This window comes from Pseudorca crassidens, chromosome 10 (genome assembly GCF_039906515.1).
Source record: "Pseudorca crassidens isolate mPseCra1 chromosome 10, mPseCra1.hap1, whole genome shotgun sequence".
NCBI lineage: Eukaryota > Metazoa > Chordata > Mammalia > Artiodactyla > Delphinidae > Pseudorca > Pseudorca crassidens.
This window is the reverse complement of record NC_090305.1, coordinates 54,006,142-54,031,349: the sequence shown is the minus strand read 5'-3', so window position 1 is coordinate 54,031,349 and position 25,208 is coordinate 54,006,142. Positions and strand designations below refer to the sequence as shown.

Below are 25,208 nucleotides of genomic sequence, written 5' to 3'. Positions count from 1 at the left end.
AAAATGAGATACCGGGCTTCCCTGGTGGCGCAGTGGTTGAGAGTCCGCCTGCCGATGCAGGGGACACAGGTTCGTGCCCCAGTCCGGGAAGCTCCCACATGCCGTGGAGCAGCTGGGCCCGTGAGCCATGGCCGCTGAGCCTGCGCGTCCGGAGCCTGTGCTCCGCGACGGGAGAGGCCACAACAGTGAGAGGCCCGTGTACCACAAAAAAAAAAAAAAAAAAAGAGATACCACTTTATAGCCTCTGGGGTGGCAAATGTTAGCATCTGATGATTCCAAGTGTGGGTCTCAGGAGAGCAGCGTGCCCAAACTTAGGGATGCTGCATACACCCCATGACCCAGCCAGCCCACTCCTGGGTGAGGACTCCTGAGTGAGGACTCCTGGGTGAGGACTCCTGGGTAAGTACTCCAGAGAAACTTGCCACAGCCCACGAATGGATGCGTCTATGGGTGTTCATCTCAGTATTCACCTGGTATTGGGCAGGTGGAGGCAACCAGTCTTTTAACAAGAGGAGGATGGAATAAGGACTATGGAACAGATCAACCTATGGGGTAACTTTCTGCAGTTAGGTACTATAAACTTGATATCCAGGTGCATCCTGGGCAGATCTTATTTACTTATTTATTTAACTGAAGTATAGTTAATTTACAATGTGTTAATTTCAGGTGTATAGCAAAGTGATTCAGTTATACATACATATATATCTATTTTTTTTCACATTCTTTTCCCTAATAGGTTATTGCGAAATATTGAGTATAGTTCCCTGTGCCATGCAGTAGGTCCTTGTTGGTTATCTATTTTATATATAGTAGTGTGTATATATTAATCCCAAACTCCTCATTTATCCCTCCCCCCCCCTTTCCCCTTTGGTAACCATAAGCTTGTTTTCTATGTCTGTGAGTCTATTTCTGTTTTGTATATAAGTTCATTTGTATCATTTTTTTAAAGATTCCTCCTATAAGTGATATTGTATGGTATTTGTCTTTCTCTGTCTTAGTTCACTTACTATGATAATCTCTAGGTCCATCCAGCTTGCTGCAAATGGTATTATTTCATCCTTTTTTATGGCTGAGTAATATTCTATTGTATATATGTACCACATCTTCTTTATCCATTCATCTGTTGATGGATATCTAGGTTGCTTCCACGTCTTAGCTACTGTACTAGGCAGATCTTAAAATCAGTGTTGACTGAAAGAAGCAGATTCAGATCCATGGACAATATGACTCCTGTATATTTTAACAAGGATATCAACATATGCAAAAGTACTTATCAAGTCCATTAAATCAGAGGAGGAGGGGAGAGAATAGGGGTGGGAACTGGAGGGAGAAAATAAGAGACTGGTGTAGATGCTGGGAGTTGAGGATTATAATTAACTCAATTTCTGCACCTGTTTTCCAAAAACCAATTTAAAAAATTCTAGCCATCTTTTATTTTTTGTCTATAATATGCCCTGCATTGTTCTAGGACCTTGACACACTTTGAAGCAGTTGTTTGTGCATCTATCGCTCTGCGAAGCTGTGAGAGTCTGGAGAGCACCCATGTTCCCCCCAAACCCCTACCCTCCATTGTTCCCTTGGTACCTGGCACAAGCAGGTGACAGTCTTGTTGAACGAAAACTCAGAACACTTTGGAAACCAGTTTGTACATTCCTCAAAAGCTTAGAAGTGTAGAAAAACCAAAGAATGTGGTGCTTAGAACCAAGATTTTCTAAATCTCCTCCTGCATATTTTCAAGGCTTGAGGCTGGAAAGCAGGTCCTGTTTTTGGTGCTTGTGTTCTGTCTCCCTTGACTGGTTCCCTGTCTGTTCTCAGCTCTTTCCAGCTACCCTTTCTCTCTGGGCGGGAAAGTCAGCTGACCGTGGCATTGATGTGCAATCCTTCCTGGTGGTAGAAGTGAGAGGCCAGGAGTTCGCCTATCACGGCAATAATCCAGCGAAGGCGGGCCAGGGAACTGTGCTCTCCTGCTTCCACCCCTCCTTCCCTGGGGTTGGGGGGAGGTCGGGGGTGGGGGGGCATCGGGGGCGGGCCCACACTGCCCTCAGGGTAAAGTCTCTACCTGATGTTCCAGATCTGCTCAGCCATCGGGCCTCAGCCTTTGCCACTTGAATTGGTATGATCTGCTTCTTTAACCAAGGGTACAACCATGGTCACGCTTTCGGCTTTTTAAATTCAATAATAAATGATTTTAAATAAAACAGTTAAAATGAAAACTAAATAAGGGAGTAATCAACAAAGCTTTCTTATTCCTGGCTCCGGAGGCGTCACTTTGTAGCAGACACCATCTCCACCGACCTTGGGTCTGCCCCTCCCTGCTGTGCTGTAAGTAACAACTCCTTTATCTCACTGTTTCAAACTCAGCTGTTGGCAGGGTGAACAGGTTGGAAAGCACTGTCAGCATTAACCCCTGTGCTCAGAGTTTCCACTCTGCCTCTCCAGACCCATGATTCTCCCTTCACCACCCTGCTCTGGGCCCTGGAAGGCCCACCTCTCCAGAGAGCATCCGCAGGCTTCCTCCCCTTCCACTTCCGTTTGGGTTCAGCCAGTGAAGAGACAAGCAAGAGAACTAGCCCGTTTCACTGTGCAGTCTGTTCCCTCCCAGGACCTGGAATGATACCACCCACTGCTAAATCCAGGTCCCTCCTCGAGGCCACCTTATGTCTCTGTAGCACTTTTATCTCTGGAGTCTCATTGTCCTTCCCTGCAACTCAGCATTGGTTGAAGGCCAGCCTTGTTCCCCTGAATGTTCTCAGGAAGTAGGATAGGATGGTTCAGGGCAAAGTCGACAAAATGGCTCTACTTCCTCTTCAAGGATCAGCTTTGCTCCATAACCAGGTGCCTTAGGAAGCGGCAGCCCCATGCAGCCTACTTGCCTTTCACTTGGGCATATATAGGAAGAACACGCCAATAACCCTTCCCTGAACAAAGAACACACACTCTAAGGTGACTGTGCGTTCCACCCTTCGATGTAGGAGAGTCCTACGTCAGTTCCTCCTCTCCCTCTTACGCCTTTGCCCAAGTCCTTGCTGTGCGGTAAGGTAACCCACCCTTCATTTGCCCAACTCCTGCTTTTCCCAGAGCGGGGTCTGCCTCGTGCAGGCAGTCTTCCTTAACCTAACTTACGTCTAAAGTAAATCCCCTAATTCGACACCTTTCCGCACTGTATTGTAATGACCTGATTATCTGTGGCCCTCACAGAGACATAAGAAAGTAAAAATTAGCACGGACTTTTAAAATCTACCTGGCCAGTCATCAGGCTGGGATAAAAACACAGATAAAATCTTTTCCAAAGTTAACAAAAATTAATCTCTCTCTCAAGGACACTGTAGCTATAGAGTGTTACAACAACTCCCTTCTTAGAGTGAGTACTGGTTTCTTACTCACTGAAGAATTTTTTCTCTAAAATAATAGACTATCAGAAACTTTGCTGTCTGGAATTATGTTAGTTAGAATGAAGCATCCACCACAAAAAAACAAATGATAGTTATGTGATGTGATAGAAGTGTTAGCTAAGGCTACGATGGCAATGAGATTGCAATACGTAAATGTATCAAATCAACATGCTGTGTACCTTAAACTTACATAATGTTATGTGTCAGTTATAATAAGAAACATTTTAAAAAGTGAAACATCCCACGGTGTGGGGTGGGGGGGAGGGGGGAGGCGCGTCTAAGTCATGACACAGAGAAAAGCCTCATTTACAAACCAGGTGCAGAGCTTACAACCCAGGTGCAAAACTTCGGATAACAGTATTCCAACGCTATCATAACTTTGTTTCCAAGTAAACAGGTCCCTGGGTCCACTTCATAGTCCAGGACTTATGATAATACCTTAACACAGCCCTGCTTTGCTTTGAGTCTATCAGTATATGGCTTCATTTACATTTCACCTAACCGCCATTCTTTCCCCCAGTCCTGTAACTCTCTCTTTTCCTTTGTTTGGTGAGATCGCCTATGAATTCTCTGATGTGCAGTCCCTCTGCCATACGTCAATGAACCTGACTTTATCAGTCTGAGGTTTGTGCCTGGTGGTCTTGGGCTGATTGAGACAGCAATTCATCACAGCACCTAGAACACAGGATAAGAGCAATATCTGTTCAGTGGGTGAATGAGTGAGTGACACGTTCCCCTAGATAGACTAGTGTGAGGCAAGAAGTGTCCCTAGGCCCTGGCCAACTTGGATGGTTTAGATCAGAATTTTGGAGTCAGGGCTGCGTCTGAATCCCAACCTGCCATTTACTAATTATGTGAGCAAAACAAGTTTCTTACTTCTCTGGGTCTCAGTTTCCTCATCTCTAAAGGGATTATTATTATTATTTATTGAATATAATCATCCCTCTGTTACAGAATTGTTGTAATTATCAGAAAAGATTGTCCAAAGATTGAAAATGGACAAAAGAGGGACTTCCCTGGTGGTCCAGTGGTTAAGAATCCGCCTTGTGATGCAGGGGACACCGGTTTGATCCCTGGTCAGGGAACTAAGATCCCACATGCCGTGGGGCAACTAAGCCCAAGTGCCACAACTACAGAAACTGCATGCCGCAATGAAGAGCCTGCACGCTGCCACGAAAGATCTCGTGTGAACCAACTAAGACTCGATGCAGCCAAAATAATATATATATATTAAAAAAAAAAAAGAAAATGGACAAAACAGATTATTGGGTGTCCTATCAGGGAGTGCTTGCCATTGTTTAGGGGAACTTCTGAGATATGTTTCCATAGGGGCGTGCACATTTAATTGACTTGCTGTTGGAGAGACTTTTTTTTAAACCACTCTCTGAGGGTAGAAATTAAGTTGAGAAAACTGATGGCTCATAGTAATGCAAACGGTTCCTGTTCATGGCACTGCCAGCTAATTTTGTCTGATAGAGAATACAAATCTCTGTAATTCCAATTCTTATTTGAACCAGTTTTAACATCTTACCAGCCTCCTATAATTAACGAGTTGGATAAAACCTTTGACACGTGTTCATTTCACATGTGTACCTGAGTCATGATTTTACCTTTTGAGATTGTAATTTAGTATCATGAAGAGCAATGATGGGTGTGACATGCTTCCTCTGCTAGAGACCCTTGAGAAGTGGCTGTGATGATTATTTCATCGGCACACTGAGATAGGAGACAGAATGTGCCAACAGAGCAGCAAGGGCATAGGGAAGGGGTGAGGAAGGCGTAATTCTTTATTTTTAATGTACTAGATATATATTTAATTAATTTATTTATTTACACATATCTATTCTTTTTTAAAAATAAATTTATTTATTTATTTATTTTGGCTGCGTTGGGTCTTCGTTGCGTGCGGGCTTTCTCTAGTTGCAGTGAGCGGGAGCTACTCTTTGTTGCGGTGCGTGGGCTTCTAATTGCAGTGGCTTCTCTTGCTGCGGAGCATGGGCTCTAGGCGCCCGGGCTTCAGTAGTTGCGGCACGTGGACTCAGTAGTTGTGGCGCACGGGCTTAGTTGCTCCGCGGCACGTGGGATCTTCCCAGACCAAGGCTCGAACCCGTGTCCCCTGCATTGGCAGGTGGATTCTTAGTCACTGCGCCGCCAGGGAAGTCCTCTATCTATTCTTTGCCAGATTCTTTCCCATATAGGTTATTTACAGGGTATTGAATATGTTTCCCTGTGCTATACAGTAGGTCCTTGTTGATTATCTATTTTATAAATAGTAGTGTGTATATGTTACTCCCAACCTCCTAACTGGAAGGGGTAATGCTCTTGGGACACATTCTGGCTGGATGGATAAGCTTGCCCCTCATCTTAGGTGTCTCTTGTTTTCAAGCACAGAACCCCACCTGGAACAATGGTGGGGAGCTCATGCCACGAAGCATAGGTGGAATGGCCAGGCTTCAGGAAGAACAGACACTGACCTGGATCTGAGGGCATCTTTATTCAAGGACCCCAGTGGCACGGGATGTCTTCTCTCCCCCTCTGAACTCTGCCTGTTTGTTGGCTTGATTCTCTATTCCTGCCATGGACCTTGTCCACACAGCCAGGAACATGGCTGCCAAGGCTCCCAGGACCCACTCTTCAAGGCTGCCACCAGGAAAGAAGGACGGTCTCTCCTCAGTCCCAGTTCCATGGCTCTCCAGGGAGGACTCTGTGTGGTCTAGTTTGACAAGCTGCCCATCTTAGAGTCTTCAGCTGTGACCATGTAAGAAAAAGGTCTTTGCTGTGAACCACGTGGCTGGAGACAGGGGGGGGGAGCAGTTCCAGGAAGAAGAGAGAGATGCTGAGCAGAGAAGGTGAGATGTTGGAAACTGGAGTGTAACCTACATGGAACTGGCATTGAGGGGGGACAGCTAACAATGTGAAAGGAGGAACAGTCGGGGTAGGGGCTGACACACTGTGCTGAGAATAGTGCCATGATTTTGCACAGAAGATGTTGCGGAAATACCTGTAGAATGAGTGAGGTAAGCGATGGGCTTATATAGGTGTATTCATTACCCTTCACACATGGGTCAGTATGCTGGCCTCCTTACAGGTGTCAGTTAGCCCTCACAGAGGCCCTCTGGAGAGGTATGATGGTCTTTACCTGCCACTCAGTTTTGGATAAGGAAGCCCACAGAGGTCATACAGTTATTGAAGTAGCAGAACCAACTGGAGGCAATTTGATCCTAAATACCATTTGGAATGGACCTTTGGTTTTGTAAGCACGTATTATAATATAATATAAGCTTGGACATGACTCTGATCTTAATTTTCCTCCTTTATCTCAAGTGCTAACTCACCTGAGCAGAATGACCATGCCACAGTGAAGGTGTAAGGAAGGGAGGGAGGCTGACACGTGTATAAGACCCAGGAAAATGAACACCATTTACCAGGTACAGGAAGAAAGCCTTGAATAGAATAACCTGGTACGATTAAGGAAGGCAGAATGAAGGCTGAAATTTCCGACAGGGAGATAATCTCCCCATGAAGACAATCATTAGACCATGTGACTCAAACCTTGAGGAACGGCCAGGGTCACAGCTCTAGATGTTAAAAAGGAAAACGAATTAGTCTTGAAGAGGCCTCTCAGGAACACTTCGGCACTGAACTCAGGTGAGGGAATTGAATGATCCCTTTCACGCCCTGTCTTTAGGGCCGGTTCTGTGACGGCAGTGAAATTATTTAGAGTCTGATTGGAGAGTTCCATTATAAAATAGAGTGCTCTGTGGGTCGTACTTCCCTGGGTGGTGGGTGTGCCTGGGAAAGGCAGAGCTGTCAGGGTAGTGATCCTATTCCTGACACCGGGGTATAGTTGAGACAGCCAGATTTGCTGAACCCCATAGCAAGATAGATGAATGGCTAATGATTTTTTTTTTTTTTTTTTTTTTTTGCGGTACGCGGTCCTCTCAGTGTTGTGGCCTCTCCCGTTGCGGAGCGCAGGCTCAGCGGCCATGGCTCACGGGCCCAGCCGCTCCGCGGCATGTGGGACCCTCCCGGACCGGGGCACGAACCCATGTGCCCCGCATCGGCAGGCGGACTCTCAACCACTGCGCCACCAGGGAAGCCCCTAATGATTTTTTTTTTAAATGATTTTAAAATATCTTTTTGGAAACAACCTCCTGGGGCATAAATAGGTAATCAGATTTATTGAAAAGAAAGAAAAAATTGGGGGCCATATCATCACCGTTGACATAGGGGAACCTAGTGGGGAAGGGGCTAGCAAGGCAGAGAAAATGATACTTTTGCCCCGTGCCACACCTCAGGTGACTACTGCAGCCCGGGTACAGCCTGTCCCTGGAGTTAAAATAATGCCATCAAGAGAGCAGAGGGGAGATAGCTGATCAAGCCTGTAAGTCCCAGAGCAATGCTGACAGCAAAGCAGGACCAAAGGAAAAGTAAAAATTAGGCCCTCTCCTGGAGATTATCATCTGTATCTGACTGATTTGAATTTCGCAAATTATGCCCCTCCTTTTTCTCTTTCATGCATCTTCCTCAAACTTGCATTTTCTTATGAATGCAGATTAGTTAAATAGATGTTAAAGATCCATTTATTCTAAAGTGTGAATGACTACCCAAAGCTGGTGGGTACTCTCATTTGGAAAAATAAATTTTATTTATCCAAAACTCTCTCAGTTCTTGAAAAAGAACTGAGATAGTTGGAAACTCTCCAGTAATGGTGGAGATCTACCATAACCAAAGGGGGAAGAACTCTATACGGACAGAAAAACCAATAGACATGGGCTATTAAGGGAAAATCAGGAACAGGAGACTAGAGCCAAAGAGGGAAGAGGTGGAGTTCCCAATATGGACTGAATTAATGGGTAGCCAGTTGGAAAGAACAGCTTTAAAACAGGAAATCCAAATTACCTTATTTGTCATTTATGTATCAAAAATCAAAAATATCCAATGAAAGAGACAAGGTGATTGGAAATTGCTTACGGGTTCTGCTGGTGACAGAATGAAGTATCTCAAGCCATGCGATCCCAAATTAAAATACTTGTGAAGTTCTCTTTCTCAGTTGTAAATAAACCCAGTGCTTGGGGACAACTCTCTGCTGAAATTCTGACTGTTAACAATTCTCCCTTGCCAGCAAGAAATCAACTGACTCAGTGCTCATGTGGAATATTTTGTGAGTAGTTTTCATTTGACGGGCTGAACCACCAGTGGTGAGGTATGCTGATGGGGAGTATAACTTGATGGTGAGGACATTTTTTCTCCCTTCCTTTTCATTTGGGGGAGAAATGCTGAAAGGAAAACAAAAACCCAAACACACCCTCTCATTTTTTGGTACTTTACTATTCACAAAGCATAACACAAAATATCTTATTTGAGCCTTAAAACAGCATCCACATTTTTCTGATGAAAACACTGGGGCTCCAAGAGAGAGAGTTGGTTACTTCCATGGCAAGGAAGAGGCAAAGCTGGATGCACATTCAAGTCCACTGGACCCCAAATGCCACTAAGCCCCAGCCCTTCCATCTCCCATCCCAAAATATTTGTTTGATGAAATGTGTTATAAGCAGACTATCTGATGTGGAAAGCTAAATACGAAATTCTCCTTGTGTCTGGCATCTGCCAATTCACTAACTCCTCTCTGTCTCTAAAAATGAATGATGTCCCTAAATGATCATAAGACTACTAGAACTTAAACACTGTCTATTGCAACTGTAATAGTCATACTCATGGGGCTCTGCTAGGCACATACATCGGGCATGCTTTTATAGCCAGAAATAATTTACTGCATAATGTCTGCCAGTAAATTGGAGCATATGATGATCCTAAATGTGTCTTGTAAGGAAGTAAACCATTCAACTGTAGAAAGGGCACGATATCTGTATATAAAGGCACCCACCTTTGCATCAAGATGAATCTCCATGATCATCGCCTTCCTTTTGGTTTCTATCCCACTGTGAGTGGGGAGCCTTGTGGGGAGAAGGGGAGAAGCCCTTTGATTTTCCTTAAGTTCTCCAAGATTCACAAGCTCCCTGTTATTTGAAATGAAGTTCTCACAACAATGAGCTTTCTATCTCCTGTCCAGAGATACTTGTCAAGTTTTTGTTTGTTGTTGTTTTAGGATATTGAGTATAGTTCCCTGTGCTATACAGTAGGACCTTGTTGTTTATCCATCCTATATATACTAGTTTGCATCTGCTAATCCCAAACTCCCAACCCTTCCCTCTCCCATCGCCCCTTTTGGCAACCACAAGTCTGTTCTCTATGTCCATGAGTCTGTTTTTGTTTTGTAGATAGGTTCATTTGTGTCGTATTTTAGAGTCCACATGTAAGTGATATCATATGGTGTTTGTCTTTCTCTTTCTGATTTACTTCACTTAGTATGATAATCTCTTGGTCCATGTTTGTTTGTTTTTATTTATTTTTTAAAGTCTGCACTCTCTGGAGAGGAGTATGGGATCTCTCTATTTATTGCTTTTTGGTCTTTTGCTTCGGGCAATTTTGTATTCTTTCTTCAGTAGTTTCAAACTACAGAAATTGACCCGAATGTTAGGATTAATCCAAAAATAAACTTCAATACATGGCAGTTGCTTGTCTCTGGAATTCCTCTCTTTCCCTTGACTGGGTAGTACAAAGATACTAGATTTCCAGTAGAGTGGTCTGTTCTCTTTCTAAACTTTAGGAAAACCAATTCTTAGATTTGTGGATAAAAGCCTTAAGGTCCACAAACCCCCTTTCTTCCTTGGAAATTTATATCTTAAAAAAATTCTTCAGATCAGAGCATAGGTTGGCTCATATGCAGAGGTTGAGAAACCCTCTGAGTAAAAGAACCCACAATCATGTCGTTGTTCTCTTGCCTGGGAGGGCAGAGAGAAATCACAGTCCTCCCCAGCAGATTGCAGCAAAAAGAATGTTACAATTCTCAGTTAAATTTAAAAGGTTTCCTGGGGCAGATGTTTTTCTTTGTAGGAATGCTACATTGTTTTTTTTTTTCATTTTTATGTCTCTGGAATATTTTGCCTATTTCAGTAATCTGCCAGTCTGGTTATATGGGCTCAGCCACTGGGAAGCTGGCATAACTATTGTGCAGACCACTTAAAACTGAATTGAAGTGGACTCCTGTGAAGAACATTCAGCACGAGACTGGGGCTCCAGCTCTACCACCAGCTCACAGTGTGACCCTGGGGACGTCTCTTCCTCTTTCTGGGTTTCATTTTCCTTTTCAGGAAAATTCCGAGATTGGCTTCATCTTCTCTTTCCAGCCTTTCATAGAGCATTTGTCGGATGTCAAGTTGGGAAGGGGACATGTCGTGGATGGTCATTAGTGGTGGCTTTGTACCACAGGTACCTTAAGCATTCACTGCACGTGTATTTCACTGCATCTTTGGACGGGGGTTTTCTATGGATTTTTAAGCTGGGGTATTTGTTTTGTGGCCTTTCATGAGGCTCAACATTGTTGCAGAACAAATGAATGTCTAGATTGTTTCTTCCTTTAGCAGTAGCACAGCTGACATTCGTATTACACTTTTAGTTTATAAAGAATTTTCACATTTGGTGTCGCATTTAGACTCAGACACTCACTGAAATGTAAACGGAGGATAGTTATAGAAAAGACACTGGCATTCCTTCCTAAAAGTTCTGAGTAGGGCTTCCCTGGTGGCACAGTGGTTAAGAATCCACCTGCCAATGCAGGGGACATGGGTTCGATCCCTGGTCCGGGAAGATCCTACATGCCGCGGAGCAACTAAGCCCATGAGCCACAACTACTGAGCCTGCACTCTAGAGCCGCGAGCCACAACTACTGAGCCCCCGCGCCTAGAGCCCGTGCTCTGCAACAGAGAAGCCACCACAATGAGAAGCCCATGCACCACAATGAAGAGTAGCCCCCACTAGCCGCAACTAGAGAAAGCCTGCACGCAGCAAAGAAGACCCAGTGTAGCCATAAATAAATAAATAAATAAAAAGAATAAAGGTCTGAGTAATATCAATCAATCAGTAAATAAAAAGGTCTGAGTAATATCACCTGGGAAACCTAAAGATTTGAGCAGGTGATGATAAGTATGCAGGTAGGCAAACATTCATCCATCCCTCCTTCCATGCACCCATGCATCCATCCATCCGTCCTTGCATCTATTCGTCCTTCTGTTCCCTGACATAGGGAACCCATTCCCTAACATGAAGGTAACCTGGCACTTGACCTCATATATCTTTTTTTCTTTCTTTTTAAAAATTTGTTTAAAATTTTTACATTTAATAAAATTCACTCTTTTTTGGTGGACAGTCTATGAGTTTTGACAAGTGGATAGAGTCCTTATAACCACTGCCATAATCCTCCTACAGAGCAGGTCCATCACCCCACCCCACTCCAAAAAATCCTCTCCAGCTGACTCTGTAGTCAGACCCTGGCTTCACCCTTACCTCTCGGCAACCACTGATCTGTTCCTTGTCCCTGTACTTTTGCCTTTTCCAGAGTGTCCTATAAATGGGATCACATAGTACGTGCTTCAGTCTGGCTTATTTTTCTTAGCATAATGCATTCAAGATTTACTTGTGCTGTTGCAGGGATCAACAGTTTGCTCTCTCTTATTGCTGAGTAGTTGTCCGTTGTATGAATGTATGTTTTGTTTTGTTTTCAGTTCATTCCCCAGTTGAGGGATACTCGGGTTGTTTCCACATTTTGATGATTATGAATAAAGCAGCAATAAACATTCTTCTAGAGGTTTTATTGTGAACATAGACTTTTGTTACATTTAGATAAACATCCAAAGTGGGATAACGGGGTTGTATTTGTTGTTGCTGTCACTGTTGTTGTTCTTTCACTTGTATTTAATTGAGGTAACATAGATTTATAACATTATATAAGTTTCACGTGTGCAACATTATATTTCTACTTCTGTATACCCTACAATGTGCTCACATCCAAAAATTTGGTTTCCATCCCGTTTACCCATTTCACCCTCCCTCCCGGCCCCTCCTCCTGTGGTAGCTACTACTCTGTTCTCTGTATCTTTGTGTTTGTTTTTGTTTGGTTTGTTCATTTATTTTGTTTTGTTTGTTTTTTATCAATATTTTTATTGAAGTATAGTTTATTTACAATGTTGTGTTAATTTCTGCTGTACAGCAAAGTGATTCAGTTATACATATATACATATATATATATGTAAACATTCTTCTTTAAAATAATCTTTTCTGTTATGGTTTATCATAGGATATTGTATATAGTTCTCTGTGCTATACAGTAGGACCTTGTTGTTTGCTTGTTAGTTTTTTATATTCCACATGTTGATGAAAATAACCAATAAACAATCTATAAAAGGAATAGAAAAGAGTTTTATTTGAGCCAAACTGAGGACTATAGCCCTGAAGACAGACGCTGCACAGTTTTATGTCTTGTCAGAACAAAGAACATCAAACAAGTCAGGGAAACATTCCTTCAAGGTTTCAAAAAATAGATCAGCATGTACACAGCAAGTCAGCATGGCCTTGGCACCTGGGAAGGGAGTCTTATTGCCAGAGGAGGACCAACATTGGTGTCCCACGAAGGGAGGCATTTCATCTTTATTTTTTTTATTTTTTATTTTTTTTTTGCGGTACGCGGGCCTCTCACTGTTGTGGCCTCTCCCGTTGTGGAGCACAGGCTCCGGACGCGCAGGCTCAGCGGCCATGGCTCACGGGCCCAGCTGCTCCGCGGCACGTGGGATCCTCCCGGACCGGGGCACGAACCCGCGTCCCCTGCACCGGCAGGCGGACTCACAACCACTGTGCCACCAGGGAAGCCCCTAATCTTTATTTTTAACATGGACATTCTTGACTTCTGGTCAATGTGCCCTTTTCCTTAATAATTAAAGGAGATGTACAATGTATGTTTGATAAGCCACAAACAGGCTGTTTTAGCATGAAATTCAAGTGCATTCATGTATAAGCCAGAATGACTTCTTATATCTCCATATGTGAAAATTTCTTTTACTACACATATGAGTGAAATCATAGTCTTTGTCTTTCTCTGTCCTATTCACTTGGTAAGTGTATGTTTAACTTTAGAAAAAACTGCCAAAAAGTTTCCCAAAGTGGCCGTCCTAGTTTGCATTCTCGCCAGCAATGTATAAGTGTTCCAGTTACTCTAAGTCTTCACTAGCACGTGGTATCATTAGTTTTTTGTGGTGTGTGTGTGTGTGTGTGTGTGTGTGTGTGTTTAGCCATACCAGTAGGTATGTAGTATATCATTGTAGTTTTAATTTGTATTTCCCCAATGACTAAAGATGTTGAGCATCTCTTCATGTACTTATTTGTCATCTGTATATCACATTTGATGATTATTTAAAACTTCCACCATTAAAAAAATAAGGCTGTTTATTTTCTTAGTTCTACATTTTTAGAGTTCTTTACATATTCTGGGGACAAGTCCTTTGTCAGGTACGTGACTTGTAAATATTTTCCTCAGCCTGTGGCTTGTCTTTTCATTCTCTTGTCAGTGTCTTTGCAGAGCAAAAATTTTTAAATTTTGATAATGTCAAATTTTCAATTTTTAACAATATATTATGCTTTTGTTGTAGTATCTGAGAACTATTTCCCTAATCCAAGTTCATAAAGCTTTCTCCTATGTTTTCTTCCTAAAGTTTAAGAGTTTTACCTTCCACATTTTGGTTTATGATTCATTTTGAGTTAATTTTTGTATAAGGTGTAGGTAAGGTTCTTTTTTTTTTTTTTTTGCATATGAATGTCCAGTTGTTCTAGCATCATTTGTTGAAAAGATCACCTAGGTAGGCTCAATGTAATCACAAGAATTCTTGTAAGAGGGACACAGGAGGGTCAGAATCGGAAGGAAATGAAACGACAGAAGCAGAGGTTGGGGTGATGCCATTGCTGGAGGGGCCATGAACCAAGGGATGCAGGTGCCCCTAGAAGCTGGAGAAGGCAGGAAACTGTCTCTCCCCTAGAGCCTTCAGAAAAAATACTGTACTGCCTGCTAATACTTTGATTATAGCCTGTAAGACCCATTTTTGAATTTCTGACTGCCAGAACTGTAAGATAATAAATTATAATAAATTTGTATTGTTTTAAGCCACCAAGTTTATGGTACTAGTTTACAGCAGAAACAGGAAACTAATACAGAAAGCTCCACTGAATTGTGTTTGCACTTCTATCAAAAGTCAATTGGCTATTCTGTAGAACTATTTCTAGATTTTCTATTCTGTTCCATTTTTCTATGTGTCTATGCTTTTGTCAATACTACATTGATATATCATTTTTTTTTTTTTTTTTTTTTGCGGCACACGGGCCTCTCACTGTTGTGGCCTCTCCCGTTGTGGAGCACAGGCTCCGGACGCGCAGGCTCAGTGGCCATGGCTCACGGGCCCAGCCGCTCCGCGGCATGTGGGATCTTCCCAGACCGGGGCACGAACCCGCGTCCCCTGCATCGGCAGGTGGACTCTCAACCACTGCGCCACCAGGGAAGCCCCTGATATATCATTTTTATTTTAACCTGCCCTGAGTTATTTTATTTTCCCTGCTTCATATCTTCAGGATATGAAAATTTGGTCAAGGGTAGTGAAAAGGAAACAAAGAGATAAAAATTACAAAATGACAACTTTCAAGGTAGCCATCTGTATTAGTTAATTACTGCTGAGTAAAAAATTATCCCAAATTTAGTGGCTTAAAACAGAAACACTTACTGTCTCACAGTATCTGAAGGTTGGGAATCCAGAAGCAGCTTAGCTGGGTGGTTCTGCCTCAGGGTCTCTCATGAGGTTGCAGCCAAGCTGTCGGTCAGGGCTGCAGTCATCCTGAGGCTTGACTGGGGTGGATGTGCTTCCAAGGTCCCTCATGTGGCGGTCAGCTGGCCTCTGAAAACCTGCCTCCAAGATGACTCACATAGTGGCTGGCATGCTTTAATTCCTCTCTGTAGGCTGCCTGGGTGTCCTTATGACATGGCAGCTGGCTTCCCTAGTGCGAATGATGAGAGGCAGAAACAGAGAGAACATTCACCTAAGACAGAAACCATTGTCTTTTTATAACATAACCTTGGACATGATGTCTCATTACTTCTGCCAATGTTCTCTTCACTAGAAGTGGGTCACCAAGTCTATTCCACACTCAAGGGGAGAGGAATTAAGCTCCACCTCTTGAGAAAGTATCACAGAATTTGTAGACATATCTTTGAAACCACTATAGTCTGGCTACAAATTATTTATATCCCTCCCACATGCAAAACACAGTCGTCCACTCAAGGGCCCCTAAGAGTCTCCTCCCATCACTGCACCAGCTTGAAGTCAGAATCACGTCCTCTAAGCTGAGTCCAGGAGAGGAGAGGATGCTCAGGGGTAGCTATTTAAGATCAGCTCCTTGAGTTCATTCCTGCAACCTGTGAAACTGAAGAAAGGCTGTCTGCCCCCTCCCCCCGTCAACAGACAGTGGTCAACAGACACAGACACAGGATAGCCGCTCTGATATTCCTGTTCAAAAAGGGGGAAATGGGAAGCAGGAAGGAATCAGTGGTCCACGGTGATTCTAAAATCCAGTCAACAAGTTGTAATCCTCTTTCGAGTCCCTTGATTGCATCTCAAGACCTGGGAATAATTCTCCCGTGGTCCTTGACTCCCTCTCCAAACCCTTGGTTTTGCCTCCCAGTCAAACTTCCCTCTTCACAAGAGGTACTCTGTTTTCCTAACCCCAGTTCATAAAGATTTCTCCTATGCTTTCTTTTAAAAGTGAATATTTTTGTTTCACCTTTTAGTTTTTGATTCCTTTTGAGGTCTTTTTTTTTTTTTTTTTTTTGCGGTACGCGGGCCTCTCACTGCTGTGGCCCCTCCCGTCGCGGAGCACAGGCTCCGGACGCGCAGGCTCAGTGGCCATGGCTCACGGGCCCAGCCACTCTGCGGCATGTGGGATCTTCCCGGACCGGGGCACGAACCCGTGTCCCCTGCATTGGCAGGCGGACTCTCAACCACTGCGCCACCAGGGAAGCCCTTGAGGTCATTTTTGAATAAAGTGTTAAGTATGGATTTTTTACTTTTTTGCATATAAATGTCCAATTGTTCCAGCACTGTTTTTTTCTGGGGTTTTTTTTGTTGTTGTTTTTAAAGCAACTTTATTTTCCAACCACCTTTTTTCCATTTTCTGTCTAAGAGTCTGTGGAAGAACAGCTTCTGTGTGTTCCTGCTGCAAGGAATTTGAAAATGTCTTCCTTGTTCATGTGCAGGACCTCAAGGGCTCTGGATATTGTGGAAGTTTTCCCTTAAGTTACCATGGGAACCCAGAACACTACCGTGTTGACCCCTCCCTGGGTATGTTGGAAAGTCAGCACCTTTGTTGAAATATGGCAGAAGTGACGCTGCGCCAGTCCCTAGACAAGGCTTCAAGAGGCTTTGCATGCTTCCTCTTTCTGGAACCCTCTCAGTGCCCTGAGAACAAGCTGAGGTGAGGCTCCAGGAGGATGAGAGATCCTGGTAAGGACGAAGAGCCCAGCTGTCCCAGCCAAGGCCAACCTAGACCATTCAGCCATCGCTCAAAGGCGCGAGGAGACCCAGACAGGATCAGCAGAGTGAAAACTGATTCACACTTTCTGGGAGAATTTTGTAATACATGAGCCATGTTTTTTGTTTTTGCGGTATGCGGGCCTCTCACCGCTGTGGCCTCTCCCGTTGCGGAGCACAGGCTCCGGACGCGCAGGCTCAGGGGCCATGGCTCACGGGCCCAGCCGCTCCGCGGCACATGGGATCTTCCCGGACCGGGGCACGAACCCATGTCCCCTGCATCGGTAGGCGGACCCTCAACCACTGTGCCACCAGGGAAGCCCTGAACCTGTTTTTGAATAAGATAATCTGTAACTATATTTCTGCATAGAAAAATGTCTGGAAGAACATACACATAACTTATTAACAGTGGTTTCCTCTGGGGAGGTGTTACAAATATATTTCACTTTCTATTGTACATTGTATCTTTGTGTATATGAATCTTTACAAATGATCATCCATTTAAATAAATTAATTATCAAAACATGACATAATTTCCATTTTGGAAAAATGTCAATATAATGTATATATGGCTGTATTGCAAAGTTGCATATGACCATTGCAGTAATTTGATTTTCCTGGATATAACCCCCAGGGCGGTCCTGATGGAGCTGCTAGTTCACAGGGTGATGGGCTGTCCCTACTCCCACTGTGGTGTTTCCATCTTCCCAGCGGCTGGTAAAGTTGCGAGTACATACTGCTGCTGAAGTCCAGGCAGTGAATTTGTAAGAACATTGGACTTGGCGTCAGAAGACCTGAGTTCAGGTTTAGTATTGGCTTCTCTTTTCTGAGTTTCTGTTTCTTCCCCAGTAAAACTGCACTTCATTCATCAAACAATAAACATTTATTGAGGATTATGGCGTGCAGGCCCTGTGGCTGGATGCTAGGGGCCCAAGCTCCTGCCCTGCTTCTCTCCCAGTGGTGATGGGAGAATCAATTCCTACATGAACAAAAGTGTAACAAGAAATGGAATTCCAGGCACTGAGCTGTACTTTCAGTGGTTTCATTAAGTAGAAGAAAGAAGACTGAATCCATTATGAAGCAAGTGGAATAGCCAAACTGCCTGAGTTTAAAATCTAGCTCCAACAGGGTTTGGGGGGGAGGCTGCTTTTTTTTTTTTTAAGTGGTTTAAGCCAGATATTATACATATATTTAATTAAGAAAAAATTTTTTGGCTGCACTGTGTGGCATGTGGGATCTTAGTTCCCTGACCAGGGATCGAACTCATGCCCCCTGCATTGAAAGCATAGAGTCTTAACTACTGGACCGCCAGGGAAGCTCCTTAAAATTTTTTTTATTTAAAAAAATTTTTATTGAAATATAGTTGATTTACAATGTTGTGTTAGTTTCAGGTGTACAGCAAAGTGATTCGGTTATACATATATGTGTATGTATATACATATATTTCTTTTTTAGGTCCTTTTCCATTATACAGGGGATGTTGCTTAACTATTTTTTTGAAATATAAATTTTTTTTTTTAGTAAATTTATTTATTTTTGGCTGCGTTGGGTGTTGCTGCGCGGGCTTTCTCTAGTTGCAGCGAGAGGGGGCTCCTCTTCGTTGCGGTGCACGGGCTTCTCACTGTGGTGGCTTCGCTTCGTTGCAGAGCACAGGCTCTAGGCACGCGGGCTCAGTAGTTGTGGCTCGCGGGCTCTAGAGCGCAGGCTCAGTAGTTGCGGCGCACGGGCTTAGTTGCTCCACGGCATGTGGGATCTTCCCGGACCAGGGCTCGAACCTGTGTCCCCTGCATTGGCAGGAGGATTCTTAACCACTGCGCCATCAGGGAAGCCCTAAAATAAATTTCTATTTCTCCTTGTAGAACAAGAATAAAATTTTTTACATCTTGCCCTATTTTTGCTGAACATTTCTTTGATTCAGTTTTTCTCCACCTGTAAAATAGGAACAGGAACAGTACACAGCTCATGTGGTTGTTGTAAAGATTAAACGAGTTACTATGTATAAAACACTTGGCACAGTGCCTGGCACATAGTAAGTGCTCAATAAATATTAGCTATGATTGTTATTATTTGGGATGGAGAACACATTAGATCAGTTGTTTCTAACACAAATGTGACCAAGTTGAAACAGAGGGTGATCTGCTTGTGACAAACTTCTCTCCACTTGTGGCTTCATGTATGGCATCTGGCCAACCATGTCAGTGACTAATTACTTTTTCTAAAATTTATTTTGGGACTTCCCTGGTGGCGCAGTGGTTAAGAATCTGCGTGCCAATGCAGGGGACGGGTGTTCGAGCCCTGGTCTGGGAAGATCCCAGATGCCGCAGGGCAATTAAGCCTGTGCACCACAACTACTGAGCCTGTGCTCTAGAGCCTGCGAGCCACAACTACTGAGCCTGCGTGCCACAACTACTGAAGCCCACGTGCCTAGAGCCTGTGCTCTGCAACAAGGGAAGCCACTGCAATGAGAAGCCTGCACACTGCAACAAAGAGTAGCCCCCACTCGCCGCAACTAGAGAAAGCCTGCGCGCAGCAAAGACCCAATGCAGCCAAAAATGTAAATAAATAAATAAAAATAAATAAAATGCTGTGAATTCAGAACACAAAGATAAAAAAAATTATTTTATTGAAGTATAGTTGATTTACAATGTTGTGTTAATTTCTAGTACTATTTACTCTTGCTGGTCCATGAACATCCTCTTAAGACTTTATGTGCCGTTGACAAGAATGACAGTCCCAGCTAGAAGAGGGGGTTCCGGAAACAGTTACTGGAAACTCCAGACCAGCTCTCTGGGTCCATGTGGAGAAACTGTGGTAGTCAGCTCCCTACTCGGGGTGACTGTTTCTGCCCATTATTTGAAGAGGTGTGGTGTGTTTGTCCTTTTGTTCCAATTATGTATGGCTTCCACTCACAAAGTCTTCACATGGTCCAAGATGGCTGTTAGATTTTCAGTCATTCTACTTACACTTGTATCTTTCTTAATGATTTATACAATCTGGGTAAGTTAAGGAAATAAGTCCTTGTTTTGGGCATGTATGTTTTGCAAATATTTTTGCCAATTTATTATTTCTTTTGTTCTCAAATTGTTTTTCCAACATGAAGAGAATTCTGCAGATATCTTTTCTTCACTTGCTATTCTACAGTGGGTCAAGGAAAGCTTTCTAGAAAAAGTGACTTTAAATTTAAAACTCCAGTGATCCAGCAATCCCACTCCTGGGCATATTTCTGGAGAAAACTCTAATTCGAAAAGATACATGCACCCCAATGTTCACAGCAGCACTATTTACAATAGCCAAGACATGGAAGCAACCTAGATGTCCATTAACAGATGAATGGATGAAGATGTGGTACAGATATACCATGGAATATTACTCAGCCATAAAAAGAATAAAATAATGCCATTTGCAGCAACATTGATGGACCTAGGGATTATTATTACTAAGTGAGGTAAGTCAGACAGAGAAAGACAAACATCATATGATATCACTTATATGTGGAATCTAAAATATGATACAAATGAACCTATTTATGAAACAGAAACAGACTCACAGACATAAAAAACTTATGGCTACCAAAGGGGAAAGGGGGTGGAGGAGGGATAAATTAGGAGTTTGGGATTAGCAGATACAAACTACTATATACAAAATAGATAAACAACAAGGTCTTATTGTATAGCACAGGGAACTATATTCAATATCCTGTAATAAACCATAATGGAAAAGAAAAAGTATATATATATATAACTGAATCACTTTGCTGTACACCTGAAACTAACACAACATTGTAAATTGACTATACTTCAATTAAAAAAACAAACAAAAACAACAACAAAAAAACCCAATTCCATGGGTGAGAAGCACTAGCCTGGTGAAGAGGCGGGGAAGAGTGGGGACATGTGTTCTCCTCTCTCTGTCATGGTCTTGCCTCTTCTTGCAGCACATCTGCTCCATGCACCTCTTGCTACTGACTTACCTCTTTGGCCATTTCTGATCCCACACAGCTGGCTTGCTCTCGCTCCACCTTGGTTTCTATGGTCTGAATATTTGTCAACCACAGTTTCTGAGAAACTCCCTCAATCATGTTCTACATAAGTGTATTTGACATAAATTACTACCATGACTGGGATGCAGGAAAATTAGAGTTATGATATCTCATTTGTTTTTTTTTGTGACTTGATCAAATTACTCACTTTCCCTATAAAATTCCTACACTGTCTGCAAGAGTAATTAAAGCATTATATGAAGTAATACAAGGCGACAATGCATTGGAAAAAAATTTTTTTTCTTCTTTTTGGCAGAGGGTTTTGAATCCTTTATCAATATCCACCCAATTCCTATGTTGAAATCCTAATGCCCAATGTGATGGTATTAGGAGGTGGGGCCTTTGAGAGGTGCTTAGTTCATGAGGGTGGGGTTAGTTCTCTTATAAAAGAGACCCCACAGAGCTCCCAAGACCCTTCTGCCACATGAGGACACAGTGAAAAGTCTGAGGCTTGGAAGAGGGTTCTCACCAGAACCTGAACATGCCAGCACCATGATCTTGGACTTGCAGCCTCCAGATCTGTGAGAGAGAAATTTTTGTTGCTTACAGGCTCCCAGTCTGTGGTATTCTGTTACAGCAGGCTGAACAGACTAGCACTCTGACCTTGACTAGTCCTTTCAGTGTAGCCCCTCCCCCCTTCAACTAGACTATCTCAAGGGTCTCAGTTTTTTAGTCCAAGGTGAGAAGTCACAGGTGGGCTGGGTAGGTGGTAGAGGTTTGATAATATGAAATAAGATGATGGCACCTCCCACTTTTAGCCGGACCCGCAGGTGGCAGGCCCCCACGAGGGGTGCTGTGTGGGCATATAACGACTGACGATTATTGTTCAGTATGCGCCCACCTCCCAGTCCTCATGCCAATGAAGGGCTTCAAGATCGCTCATACACTGACCAGCTGGCTCAAGGAAAGTTATGCTGTGGGACAAAATGGTCCCTAAAATCTCAGCGGCAAAGATTTTGTGCATGTGGTATGGCCAAGGCTAACTGGCTTCAGCTCTGTCACACGTCTTCTCACTCCAGGACCCAAGCTGAAGGACAGCCCTGATCTGAGACATGCTGCTCACCTGGCAGAAGGAAGAGAAAGATGGTGGAACCGTGAGATGAATCTTAGACTTACGTTTGGACATAGCATCTATCATATCTGTTCACAGTCCACTGGCCAAAAGAAATCCATGGCCGAGCCTGAGGGTCATGTGGAGGGAGAACAGTCCTCCCAGGGGAAGAGGCGGTAAGTATTTTGAACAAATAAACATTCTCACATAGTTCATCCCAGCCAGTAGTATCATCAGTCCCATTTTGCAGGTGAGAAAACTAAGGCTATAAGAGGTATCAAGGTCATAGATTAGAACTCAGCTCCGTCTGGCTTCGAAGTTGGTCTTTTCTACCATGCAGTCTCTTGAGAATTTTTCTCTTTTTACACTGTGTGGGTACTTGGGATTGTAATTTATTCAGGGCACAACCAACTCTCATCAGCTCCAGAAGCTTCTCCATGAAAATTTCTAGAGCTAACCCACCTCTGAAAGCTTCCTGGAAGGATATGGAGCTAGAAAGGAGTCGGGCTGGGGGAACTGTCCCCATGAAAGCCGACTCTATTTCATTTAGTAATTTTTTAACTGTTGAATTATTTATCTGCTTTATGGGTTTGTAGATGGGGATCATCTATCAATATTTGTTTTTGTTTTCTTGTGTGTGTGTTGGGGAGAGTGTGAGGTCCTCAAAGCTATTTTCCAGGTAATTTTGGAAACTTCCAGATTGCATTGGATATTTATATGCACAAAAATGATGAGTGCAGTGGAGAAAGTGTAACCCATCTACTTCTGCGGAAGAGCAAAAACAACTTTAGATTTAGAAACCCAGCTGCAGCTCCGTGTACCTTGGGGCGGGGGTGGTGGTGGTGGTGGTGGAGGTGGGGGGGGGAGCAGAAGTTACAGCCAATAGAATACTTCGCTCTGTTTGTAAGTATCTGTGATTTCTCCTGCCTTAAGTGCAGTCTTACCCATTTCGGAGCCTCTGGTTCCCAGGTGCTTCTTGCTGTCTGATAACACCAGGTAGGGTTGGATTTGACAGGTTTACGTGTGTCCATCAGGGTGGGGATTAGGGTGAAGGCAGTGCGGCGCCTAGGACGCTCAATTTAAGGAGGCACTCGCAGGAACCCGAGTTCTCTTGCCTCTGGTCCCGGCCCTGGTGTCCACTGTGCCATAACTCCGCTGGCTGAAAATGCCCCGGGAGCGCTCTCTGCCCTCCCCTCCCAGACGCACAGGAGAGCCCGGAGAACCTCCCTGCCCTGTTTCTTGGCTCGGCCAGTGAGGTCGATGTCCAGGTGACCGTGTACGTGTGTCCGGGCCAGGCTCAGTGCGGAAGACGGAGAAGAGTGTGCGCGTGAGCCGGCGTTAGGCCGGGCGGGTCCATATCCGGGTGGACCCGGTGGGTGGGACCGCCCCTCCCTCCAGGTCCCGAGGTGGGTGGGGGTTGGGGAGTGACGCGCGGAGATTCCCTTTCGCACCTTCCCATCCGAGAGGGGGCGGCAGGGTGTGGATTCCGGGCGTGCCCACCCTGCGCATTGGCGCTGGGAGCGCCCCGAGCCCTGGGCCTGAGCGGCCGCAGGGACTGGAAAGCAAAGGAGGAGGAACCGGAGGAGGGCTTGCCGAACCGGCCACCCGCTCCGAACTTGCCGGGGAAACTAGTGCGGAGGGAGGGGCCGGGGCCCGGGCCGCGGCCGGAGGAGGGGCGGCCGCAGCTGCATCCAGCCCCGTTGGCTTCCTTCCCAGCTCTTCTTTGCCTCCTCCTCCTCTTCCTCCTGTATGAGTCAGGCGTTTCCCGGGGATTTGGAGCAGCCACGCGCGGCCCGGGTGCCCGGAGCTGTAGCCGCCGCCGCGCCAGGAGCTCCAGCGCCGGGGTCGCCACCGCTGCGGGCACCCGCGTCCCAGGCGCGCGCGAACCATGGAGAGGGCGGCCCAGGGCGCAGACGGCGGCGGGGGCAGCAACAGCAGCAGCCGCAGCAGCAGCCGCGCCACCTCGGCGGGCTCCTCGCCCTCCTGCTCCCTAGCGGGCCGGGGGGTCTCCGGTCGGTCGGCGGCCGCCGGGCTCGGCGGCGGGGGCAGCCGCAGTAGCCCGGGCTCGGTGGCCGCTAGCCCGTGCGGGGGAAGCGGCCGGCGGAGGGAGCCGGCGCTCGAGGGCGTGCTCAGCAAATACACCAACCTCCTCCAGGGCTGGCAGAACAGGTAACGCGCCGGCCGCCCGCCCCTCCCTGCGCGCCGCTTGTTGTGAGTGTGAGTGTGTGCGCGCGCGATCGGGCCGCCGGCGAGCCGGGGCCGCCTCGGCACCCGGGCCCTTCCCAGGTCCCCGCTCCCCTCAGCGCGCCGCCACCCCACCCTGGGACCGCATCGCAGTGGCGGGGAGGGAGGGAGAGCCCTGGCTCCTGCTGGGACTGGAGCGGCGGGCGGGCGAGGGCGCTGGTCCCCGGGCCCTGACTGCTAGCGGTTTCCCGTACTCCTGGAGAATGGCTGAGGACGGGAGGCAGAGGGGGCGTGCTTGACGCCTGGCTGAAAGAGCTAGTACATCTGGTCCCATCACAGCAATTCTCCCCATATCATAGTTCATTTAAAACTTTGTCGTTTAAAGACACCACCACCACCAGAAACCAGCCACTTATCCTCGGCGGCTTCCGGCGCGCATGCTAGCCCCCTGCCCAGTTGGTGGCCGGGAACCTCCAATCTCTGCGACGGAAGTTTAGGGTTTTTTTTGTTTTTTGTTTTCCTTTGACACTCTCTCCCCTTTCGAAATGGCAGGTCGCTATTTAAATTATTATTATTTTCCCCCTTTAGGTGTTTTTTGAAGTTCCCTGCTCACTCTACCCTCACAGTTGGGAAGCCTAGTTATGGACACGTGGAAGGATGGGTGTCAAGGGAAGGGGTCGCGGTGCTGTGTGGACTGAGTAGTGAGAATAGTGAGGAACACTTGAAAGGAGCAGATGGGGTACTGCAGCTGACATTTTTAAACTTTGTTTTTCAAAAGCAAGTCAAAGGAAAATACAAATAACCATGCAAGGAGAATGGGGCTTTTTGGAGACGTTGTTGATGAGATCTTGTGTCTGGTCCTTAATAGCCCTTGGATATTAGGACTTGGGGTTCTTAAGGATGCTTGTGAGATTTGAATCACACCCTGGGAACTCTTGCTTCTCTCCGCCGGTTAGTAGAGTACTTGGTCCTCTCTCCCTTTGTAAGTTTCAGATTGTTTACGGCTGAAACAGCAGGCAGTTATTTACATGAAACTCAACTAAGAGGAAGATGGAGGGTTCCATCCTACTATGGAACCTGAG

The 25,208-nt window shown here is 45.1% G+C and overlaps 1 protein-coding gene across 6 annotated transcripts in view; it reads left to right on the top strand.

Annotated features, from left to right (window-relative positions):
- Positions 1-25,208, top strand: part of OSBPL10 (oxysterol binding protein like 10) — a 376,742-nt gene that overhangs the window by 68,013 nt on the left and 283,521 nt on the right. For 2 of the 6 annotated variants that reach the window (XM_067753588.1, XM_067753586.1), the window contains exon 2: positions 21,911-22,118. In XM_067753588.1, coding sequence (XP_067609689.1) covers positions 21,911-22,118 — 208 coding nt within the window. Of the gene's footprint in view, positions 1-17,502; positions 17,657-20,002; positions 20,298-21,910; positions 22,119-23,393; positions 24,112-25,208 lie in introns of those variants that run through there. The other 4 variants (XM_067753589.1, XM_067753590.1, XM_067753587.1 and 1 more) reach the window with 4 other exon arrangements.